Source organism: Cyprinus carpio, chromosome A7 (genome assembly GCF_018340385.1).
Source record: "Cyprinus carpio isolate SPL01 chromosome A7, ASM1834038v1, whole genome shotgun sequence".
NCBI classification, from domain to species: domain Eukaryota; kingdom Metazoa; phylum Chordata; class Actinopteri; order Cypriniformes; family Cyprinidae; genus Cyprinus; species Cyprinus carpio.
Window position 1 is genome coordinate 19,149,184 of NC_056578.1, and position 10,995 is coordinate 19,160,178.

Genomic DNA, 10,995 nt, shown 5'->3' on the forward strand with positions numbered 1-10,995 from the left:
TGTCTCCTTTGTCTGACACACCCATTTCAAGTCTGTGAGTCTCTACTAATGAGCAGGTGACCTGAATCAGGTGTGTTTGATTAAGGAGACATGCAAAATGTGCAGTGATGGGGGTCCTCCAGGAATGGGGTTGAGAACCACTGTGTTTTTGTTTAGTTAGATTTTTAATTTGTTTAGTGATGTGGGTAATGAAGGGGTGTGGTTGGGAAAAATTTATATTACACAGGCAATACAAAGTATGTAAAAAAATATAGAAAATACAGTAAAGTAAGTAAAAATATAAATAATAATAGCTTAAAAAAGAAAGTGATGAAAGAGAAAGAAAAGGAAAAGAGAACCAGTATGCTAATTAGAAAAAAAAAGTAAATAAAAAATTCTTCATGGAATAAATGTGCAGTGCAAGTAGCAATAAAGTGACAAACTGTAAAGTGTCAAGTGGTGATAAAGTGTCAGTGTAAAGACTAGTGTTTAAGTTGTCAGTCAGATGCGTTATGAGTGTATGAAGGTCCAGCAGGTAAAGTGCAGAGTGCCATTAAACAGGCTGAGTTTATCCTGATGATACAGGTGGAAGTGGCAGTGGGTTTTGACTATTTATCAGTCTAATGGCCTGGGGTTATAAACTGTTCTGGAATCTGGATGTTCTGGCTGCAGTGAAGAAATTGTACCGCTTGCCAGACTTCATGAGGGTGAAGAAATTGTGGATGGGATGGGTGGTGTCCTTGATGATGTTGCAAGCCCGTTTGCAGGTCCTTTTTTTTGTATATGTCCCAGGGACGTTGCACAAGATCCCGGGCCCTATGCATAGGCAGTCCTGATGGGCCCCGATGACCCCCCCCCCCCCCCATGAAAATATCCAGGTAAAATAGAATATATTCCAGTTTTTTTAAAGGCCCTCTCTTCCTTTGGGGCCCTGGTAATCAGTACTGGTTTTACCCCCAGTCCGACGCCCCTGATATGTCCTGTAGTGAGGGGAGATCAGTCCCTGTGATTTTCCGGGCCAGATTTATCACCCTCTGTAAAGCCTTTCTATCCTGTGAAGTTCTGCAAGTTAACACACTCTCCGCTTCTGTAGAAGTTATGGAGAATCTGTGATGACATTCCATTTGAGAACCGATGAGCTGATGATACTGCGCATGCGCGATTCAGCGTGACGCTACCGAACAGTACATCATTGTCTATGACTGACACAGCACGTCTGAACCACACTGACCCTTTTGGACAACTGATTCTGTGCAAATGTTATGAGCGCGGGTAAACCGAGGACTTGAATGAAGGGTAATCTGGCGAAACGTAAATGTATTTAATAAATAAATCGCAATGGATTATGTAGGCTATAGTAAGTGGATTATGGTTTCTGCGCTGATGACAACTAATTTATTTACTTTATATCTTCAAGACTTAAATCCTCGTATGCACATCACTGACTGTTACTGTATTTAGGTGCTTATGTTGCAAAACGTTCCCGTGGGTGGAGTTTACGTGAATAATCATTACGGGCGTGTCCTTGAAACAATGCGCAAACGAATGGAACTGAAAATATCAGTGCACGCTCCTCAAATCGCTACTTGTTTAATGGATTATTTTGAACAGGCAATGAAGTGTCAATGTTACACATTAATTAGCATTAACTAATGTTTGTGTAATATGATAAATCGTCTTTAAGCTGTTTTGCTTGATTGATTACAGGCACACAGCAAAATAATAAGCTAATAACCTATGCTAACCTTGGGTAATATAGTTTCTTATTTTATGATGTGTTTAGCTTTTTAAACATTTCATTTGTGGGGCATTAATTGCTGTTTGAATAGTTTGATTAGCCTATAGTTAGGCTACTGGTGACTATTACTGCTCAACAATGCTTGAAACAAATATATCTGTTGCCTAATAAATATAGCTATAAGCTTATCCTGTGTCATTTATAAAATCTTGTTTAGTTTGTATGTAGCCAGTGTTTCTGTTACCTAAATAAGCTACTAAGAAAAAAAATTCTTGCAGTTAAAATGTTAATATTGTAATCATTCAAATTTGTAATTGATTATATAAAGCAGTGCATAAACCTTAAAGCATTGTTCTGATGCAGTCTTCTTGGACATAGGTCAGCAGCTACTCCAAGAATATTATTTTTACATTTGGATAAGAAATCATGTCTCATCATCAACAATGTTATAATATGGCTTTGATTTGTTTTTTTTAATGTTTCCACATATATTCATCATCATGTAAAGTCGCTGTTTCAGACTGGATGAGAGAGCTGAAGTCACTGGTACAGAAGTTGATCATTGTATGAACTGGACATAGCTTACATGGAGGCTGTTCTCATCGAGTGCCAATAAATATATCAGACACTCACTTAATTTTGCATTGCTTCATTCCATATGCATACTTTCACACAACTTTCCTTGTCTTTTCAATTTGAGTTATATTTATAAAGCAATTACTTCTGTACTTGTCATGGTAACATTTAATGAATGTAATTAACATTTATGTGATCTACAATATAATTTTTGAGTATAATTTTATACAGTAAAAATAAAACACTTACTATAAAAGATAACATGTTATTTGTTAACCTGCATGTCATGTTACTATTAACTGACATCAGAGAACTGTGAACATTAAAGTGTGTTCTTAAAGTACTGAAATATATACTAGCTTTAATTAATCTCAGAAGATATTAATCTTGGGAGGAGACAGGAGAACAGAGTTTGGCTGACAAAAACATTTGGGTTTCATATGTAATAGTTGTAAAATGTGAAAAACAATTTTGAATAAGATATTCAAATGTTAAACATTATTAACACAATGGATCATAACATTTGGGATGTTTTCACACACTATTCTTAAACATGACATGATGAGGTTGTTTTTCAGTGCAACATCTGGTCAAAGAACAGACACAATGTAGGCTATGCTTATATAAGATATTCATTATTATAGTATTTATTATTAGTAGTTCTTTCTCAGATTCTCTAAACTGTTAAGCTCTGTATTTGACTGTTAATTACATACGATAAGGAAAAATGTGATATGCTATGCTAATATGACGTACTTTGTAAGTCCATTTTAAAGTCCATTTAAATATAAAACTTAACTCACTCTCATGTTGTTTCAATGTATATGACTCCTTCTGTAGCAGAAATTAAAAAAAAAACTGACAGAATTGTCATTTTTGGGTGGATTTCTACCTTCAGTATGTTATAATATATTGGTACTTGGAGATTGGTGATTCCCAAAAAGGCTTATGTGGAAAGATTTTGATGTTTAAAAAAAAAAAAAAAAAAAAAACTTAAAATAATATAATAATCGTAGTATACTAGTAATAGGAGAAAATATGTGACAGAAGTAAATGTGCATTTAGTGTGACTTTTATTATAATTTTACCTGATATTCAGAATAATTAAAAAATATATGGGGCTGTGGAGGCTGGTAAAAACTGATTATTAAAAAAAAAAAAAACATTTTGAGGATGCTCACACCAATTTTATTAGGCCACAGATACAGTGGTTTGTTTCAGGCATTGTTTTATACAAACTGTACTAGTCTCCAATGACAACTAGGTAGGCTAATCAAACCAAACTATTAAAAATAAAGCCCTACAAATGAAATATATAAAAAGCGAAATACACCAAATATAGTAAAAAACTATATTAGTTATTAGCTTGTTGATTGTTTTGCTGTGTGCCTGTAATCAATCTAGCAAACGTTACAGAAAATGTATCATATTACACAAACTATGCATTTTTTTTTGGCACTGTTGCAGTTAATTCTAATTAATGTGTAACATTGACACTTCATTGCTTGTTCAAAATAATTCATTAAACAAGTAGCGATTTGAGGAGCGAGCACTGATATTGTCAGTTCCATTCGTTAGCGCGTTGTTTCAAGGACACGCCCACAACAAGGGAACTAATGAATATTCATGTTTTTTTTTTAACTGGTTCATTGAAAAGAACTGTTCGAAACAACCGGTTCGCGGAAAAGAACCGGACTTCGCATAGTGGCTTTCAGTCGGCATACTCGCTTAAAATTTGTGAACGGTATTACGGGGCTCTGTGGTCAAGTTCTTTATTTCCTGTGTCTGTTAAGTCACATTACTACACAGTATAATTTTTCGATTAAATTCAAGATTAATCTGTAAAAGTATACACCTCTATTTGTCATTTTGTCCTGTAGGCTAAATGAGACTTAGGGTTGGAGCTGAACTCTGCAGGACCGACATTCGCCACAACTCCTACATATCCATTACCTCAATTAATGTTTAATGAAAGCACGCTGGGTCAGGTCGCACGTGCTTCTGTCTTAGAGCATTTGCTCCCTCTGCCGGTCATTGAACAGGCAGCAAAACGTTGGGGTGTGTGTCCCAATCCCCCACAGTGCCATCCAACGCTCTTAAAAAATAAAATAATTAAAATAATAAAATATATATATTTTTAAATGAAGACACCTCAATTAAATTTAGCACATTTATTTAAACATCACAACAAAAATATATTACATTCAATTTCGACTTTTCAATTAGGCTACTGAAATATTTATTCAATATTATTTAAATGTATAATGATATCTTACATAAACCCACATATTTGTATTATATAGATTAATATATTAATATAACTGATTATATTATATTATATTTAGAGAGAAGTGAAAAGAGAAGTGTTTTGTTTCTTGAAGGTAAACTACATTACCCACAACGCACCTCTTTGTGTAACATGCGTCATCACTGCAGCTAAAGGTATGCTATTGCTTATGTCAACAACCAGATACGAGTCTAATAACTACGTAACTTAGAAAATATGGATGCTATATTTAAATCATTTGTTATCGTATGTTTCGTAGGGTCTAATGGCGTTTGAGTGTTTTAGATAGTCACGTTATCTATCGCAGTAGGCGGAATAGCTGCGTTAGCTGTCTTTACATGCGTAATCAGATTGTTCCTGTTCACTGACATTGCATTCAAGTAATGATTTATTTTGTTAAAATGCCTGTAATTTTGCATTTGAATTGAATTTCTTTAACTTTTTACGCAGATATACAAAGATATGCTGATTTTGTTTCATAACAGGACAGGACATTCTCAAGACTAAACGCTGTGGCCTTAACTTTGATCAGTACTCTGGACTGAGTGATTTTAGCTAAAATGACCGGCTCGCAGTACCTGTGAGTCTTCAACCCCAGTAAGATACCTGCACACACCCAAGCATTGTTCCAGCTGTATAATACATCCTCTGCGATCTTCAGAGTAGTGCCATTATGAATCATGTAAACACCTTCATATTAAAGAACCTCAGCATCACAATATCTATCTATCTGAATCATTAATGTATTGAAATTCATGTGCTTCGGTATCGTTAGATAACCCACTGTATAATGCAGTTATAATGTATACTTACTGAGTGAAGCACTCACTGCTTGTCTCTCATTCTGGTTTCTACAGGTGTCTCAAGAACTGTTTGGTGAGTAAGCAGTTCCTCATCCTTGCTTTTTTACTTGTAATATCATTTGGTCGCTAATGAGTTTGTCCAAAAATGAAATTCAAGATCACCTTTCTATTTAGCACTAGTGATATGTGCAATCAATTCTTTACATTAACGTCATTTGTTACTCTTGAAGAAGCTGTCTGGAGATTCTGGTTTAGTGCATCACTAATACAAGTAATTCTTAATTTCTGTCATCTTTAGATCTTTCACACGGTTTCTCAGCATAAATATCCAGCTTCTAATTGTGTCCCTTGACGTAACCTCAGAGTAGCAGCACAATGAGTGACCAAAACCGCAAAGAAAAGGATGCCCTCAACAGTCTGTCTAATAGAGATACAATTGAGCTACCAGATGATCTTTCTCTAAGTGACTCTGACTCTGACGAGCCCATTGAGCATTTCAGCAGAAAAGTTGAGTACTTGTCATCGTCCTCAGAGGATGAAGACGAGACTCCGCAGCACGTCCAGTCTGTTCCTCAAGAAAATCCCACCTTCAGATTGACAGGTGGGAGCTCTGGTTTTTGTCATCGGAGCAGGGACATCTTTGCACAGTTGGATAGTGCTGCAAAGCTCACGTCTAAAGATCTAGGTGAAGACAACATCCTTGATGGCACGTTTGCCCGTCCTGCTCCACCATCACCTCCACCACAGGCAGCTAAGAGGAAATGTGGTCAAGAGACAACCAAAAAACAACCTCCAGTCAAAAAACTCCCAGACTACCTTGGACACCCTGAGCGCTGGACCCACTACAGTCTGGAAGATGTCGCTGAAACCAGTGATAGAGAGAATAGTCAGGTTGCTCATCAGTATATACAAGGCCTTCAAGACAGCAGGAGGTCTCAGGAGGCGGCACTTGAAACTTTCACTCCAGCTTTCAACCAGGATCACAGCAGCACCAGTGAGAATAAGATTGTGTTTGCTATACCCAAGATTAAAGATCAGAGTGGGAGCAAACTTGATCATGTTAAGAAGGAAGTTGAACTTCAACACTTGGATGACAGACAAGAGACTGATGAAGGAGAGGATGCTCCTCTTCATCACCAACTTAGCTCATGGGAGAATAAAGAGAAAAAAAGAAAGTGGGGGACTGAAAAAGAGGACAACAACAAAAAGGTGTCCTGTGTTGTTTTCAACAGTAGTAAGAAAGTAAAAGTAAATCGCAAACACTTCCGTAAAACATTTGAGGATGATGAAGGTGGCACAGAGTGAGCAGTCTGAGCACTTTGAACAGAAATACTTAAGACTACTGTTTCAATGTTCATGTATTTCAAATTTACTATCTTGTATAAAGTTGTTTGACTATCCATGTATCTTCATTTTGGTTGTATAATCCATGAAAAGCTCTTAATGTCATACTGTGCGGCCTCCTACTCAAAGGATAGTGTAACAAAATAACCCACATATCTATAGAGTGAAAACCTGTAGCAGTATCAGTGTTTTAGTGTGTACACAAAATTATTCTGAGGTACGGTGTCAAATTTTTATAACAACTTTTCCTGAATAAATTTGACTAAGTTATGTACTTTGAGATCACATTAAACAAGCGTGCTTTGTCTTAATGTTGGTGAAAATATAAAGCTCAATGTTTTGCATGGCCACATGTTGATTGATCACGAACAGTGCAAATTAGGAGATGAATTCCGCTTCTGGTACAGTAGCAAGGCATTAGCCCAAGTCCATATTAAAAGGGTCATATGATGTTGCTAAAAAGAACATTATTTGGTGTAATTAAATGTGTTTATGCGGTTAAAGTTTCAAAAAACATTATTTTCCACATATTGTACATTATTGTTTCTCCTCTATGCCTCGCCTTTCTGAAACGTGTCGATTTTTACAAAGCTCATCGTTCTGAAAATAGAGGTGTGCTCTGATTGGCCAGCTATCCAGTGCGATGTGATTAGCCAAACGGCTCTGGATTAGCCTAGTGCCTCAAGCATGTGACGGAAATGTTACGCCCCTTAACATATTGTGAGGCGTGTCCCGGTCAGAACACCAGTTTGACATGACAAAAACAATAAAACCCATAACAAACGAGACATGTGTTGCGTCCAGTGTGGACATAATTATGGATTATAATAACTTATAGTGTGTTTTTACGTGTTGCGTTGCATCGCGCCGTGCCGCGCAATCATAAAACCATATCTGCATTTGTGATCTGAGAAACGACAAACAACAAGCTCTACTCTACTGCTCAAAACTCGCGTTTGAATCATCAGTGGCAAATCCTTTACATATATAAACCTCTTACAGACTGTGAGTCAGAACAGCTGGCATTATAGTCTTCTCTCCCAGGATCAGGAAACGGTCCTCCATAAAATGTGCGGCACACTAAATATTTGGGTTGAACTGTTCTGGAACAGTGTTGTATATACAACTTAACCACAGACTTCTAGTTGTGACCTCTTTTGGAAGGCCAAACAAAGTATTTTCGCTTTCACAATGAAACAGTGAGAATCAAAGTGACTTCTTTCTTTGGGTGAACATTTGGTCCGTGTTATGCAAATCTTCCCACATAGTGACGTGGACATGTGGGGGCGAATGAGCCATTAGAGGGGGGTGTGGTTGACTCTTAACTTTTATAAAGAAAATCTCTTTGGGTTTGAGACTTTAGTCTTTGCAACTTTACAGATCTTCGTTATGCACCAAGAGCTTGTAACGCTCCAAAGAGAAAGGAAAAACTGAAATCGCATCATATGACCCCTTTAAATGACTGCTTAACTCGCTTAGATTATTTGTCTGTCTCTCTCTACTATGGCGAAGCAGAGGGTAGTTACTTCAGAAACAGAAAGAATATGCTGTAACTTTTAAGTTTTTTTTTCATTCCTGAATGTATACACGCGTCTGTAGGCTACTTTATGTGCGAACTTGTGTGCTCTGTCCATGTGCAGCAATGTAGCAGCACATTAGTTTCGAGCGGAGATTAACAAACTGTAAAACTTACAACATGCTTTAACCTCCCGCACTCGTCCATCACCATTTTAACCTTCGTATGGGATCCACATATCTGTCAAGCTAACTTATTATGTTTAATGTGTGAGTTGGAATAATTTGTGTTCGTGACGGAGCGGTAGCGGAGCGTTCTCAGAATGAGTGAAAACCTCAACGCTCCGACTTTCAAAAAAAATCTGCTCCTAGCTCCAGGCAAAATCACGCCGCTCCACTCCGCTCACATACTCTGATACACACACATCCACCTTGTTCCACTAAACCAACATGTAAAAGTATAATTTGCAAACCTGGAAAGGTCAATGAAATTTGAATCTTAAAAGGTCATGAAAATGTATAAATTTTATATATATATTTTTTTGTATTTCTTTCCTTTTAACTAAGATACAATAAAATACTGATATATATATATATATATATATATACACATACATACATACATATATATCTATATACACACACACACACACACACACACACACACATACACATATTGATCAGGCATAATTATGACCACCTTCCTAATATGGAATGGCATGGACTCCATTAGACCCCTAAAGGTGTGCTGTGGTATCTGGCACCAAGATGTTAACAGCAGATCCTGTTCTGATCCTGTTCTGTAAGTTGCGAGGTGGGGCCTCCATGGATTGGACTTGTTTGTTCAGCACATTCCACAGATGCTCAATTGGATTGAGATCTGGGGAATATGGAGGCCAAGCCAACACCTCAAACTCCTTGTTGTGCTCCTCAAACCATTCCTGAACCATTTTTGCTTTGTGGCAGGGAGCATTATACTGCTGAAAGAGTCCACAGCCACCAGGGGATACCGTTTCCATGAAAGGGAGTACATGGTTTGCAACAATGCTTAGGTAGGTATGTGTCAAAGTAACATCCACATGGACGGCAGGACTCAAGGTTTCCCAGCAGAACATTGCCCAAAGCATCACACTGTCCCCACCAGTTTGCCTTCTTCCCATAGTGCATCTTGGTGCCATGTGCTCCCCAGGTAAGCGACGCACCCGGCAATCCACTTGATGTAATAGAAAATGTGATTCATCAGACTGGGCCACCTTCTTCCATTGCTCCGTGGTCATAATGATTAGATAATCAGTGTTATTCACTTCACCTGTCCGTGGTCAAATTGTTATGCCTGATCAGAATATATATACGCACACACTCACACACACACACACATGCATATATACAGTGGGTATAGAAAAGAATCACCCCCCCCCCCTTAAAATAATCACATTTTGTTGCTTGCAGCCTGAAATAAAGACGGACACAGTTTTTGTTTTATCCAGCTGTATTCAGTGAGTGCAATTATTGTAGAACATCCAAGTGAAAGATATAACACCAATATGTCAGAAAAAAATAAAAAATAAATAAAAACAGATTCAATGAGTTGGAAAAATGATCATCCCACTCCTAAAAATGACTTGTAAACTCAATCAGGTGTAGCTAATCACCACCTCAATGGCACACAAAGCCATTTGACTTTCAGCTGTGATCAGCTCTGGTCATTTTGATTAGCTCAGCATAAAAAAAGCTTCCTGGAACTTTTCAGTCCTTGGTAGTGCAGCTGAAGCAAACAATCAACTATGAGTAGCAAAGGCACTGTCAAAATAAATAAAGTTAAAGTTGTGGACAGGCACAAGTCATAAGATAGATACAAAAAAATTGCAAGGGCTTTATTAATGCCTAGAAGCACAGTGAAGTCTATTATTAAGAAGTGGAAGGTATTTGGTACACAGCAGTACAACACCTCCCTGGATCAGGATGTTGCTCCGAACTGGATGAAAGAGTCAGGAGGAAACTGGTCAGAGAGTCGGCAAGAGGCATACAGCAACTCTGAAGCAGCTGCAGGAATTTATGACATTTATGAAGTGTGGTCATTGTGTGAATGTGACAACACCACAAATATGGCTTGTATGGGAGGGTTGCAAGGAGAAATAATAATAAAAAAAAGAACATTCACCCGGTCACCATCAAATTTAACTGAACTTGAGCAGTTCTGCAAAGAAGAGTGGGCAAATATTGTAAAGTTAGAGACATAAAGGCTGTAATTAAAGCAAAATACTGATATAAGGGGGTGATCCAGTGATTTTTTTTTTTTTTTTTTTTTTTTTTGGCAATAGGTATTATATCTTTCACTTAGATGTTGCACTGAGTGAATACAGCTGGATAAAAGAAAAACTGTGTCTGTCTTTATTTCAGGCTGCAAAGCAACAAAATGTAATTAGGCTTTATTAAAGGGGGTGATTCTTTTCTATACCCACTGTGTATGAACACACACACACACACACACACACGTATATATATATATATATATATATATATATATATATATATATATATATATATATATATATATAACATTTATTGTTGATTCTAAAGGCCTTATTATTATTCTAAAATATTTCTTTACCGGATTCCAGGAGGTTAAAGTAAATATTTTCTGTGCGCGTTATAATTTTGAAAATACATAGGAGCGAAACTCTGACCACCTCTGCGGCTAATTCTAACAACAATAACACATTCAGAGCTCAATGACTGTTGCCAGTAAGGTC

The 10,995-nt window shown here is 37.1% G+C and overlaps 1 protein-coding gene across 4 annotated transcripts; it reads left to right on the top strand.

The window, feature by feature from the left end:
• Positions 1-4,603: 4,603 nt before the first annotated feature.
• On the top strand, positions 4,604-7,019 carry LOC109078330 (protein TSSC4-like). Of its 4 annotated transcripts, none has more exons than XM_042760143.1 (4): positions 4,604-4,735; positions 5,066-5,160; positions 5,438-5,456; positions 5,682-7,019. In XM_042760143.1, the coding sequence occupies exon 4, from the start codon at positions 5,759-5,761 to the stop codon at positions 6,686-6,688; it is 930 nt and encodes a 309-aa protein (XP_042616077.1). In that variant the 5' UTR covers positions 4,604-4,735; positions 5,066-5,160; positions 5,438-5,456; positions 5,682-5,758; the 3' UTR covers positions 6,689-7,019. The 4 variants fall into 4 exon arrangements, with proteins under 4 accessions (XP_042616077.1, XP_018949178.2, XP_042616078.1 ...); XM_019093633.2 differs by having other exon boundaries at positions 4,606-4,735; positions 5,066-5,177; XM_042760144.1 differs by lacking the exon at positions 4,604-4,735 and adding an exon at positions 4,754-4,960.
• Positions 7,020-10,995: the final 3,976 nt, after the last annotated feature.

Bases quoted from the DNA above. Each gene is read 5' to 3' on its own strand.
- LOC109078330 (XM_042760143.1), top strand. From the start codon at position 5,759: ATGAGTGACCAAAACCGCAAAGAAAAGGATGCCCTCAACAGTCTGTCT.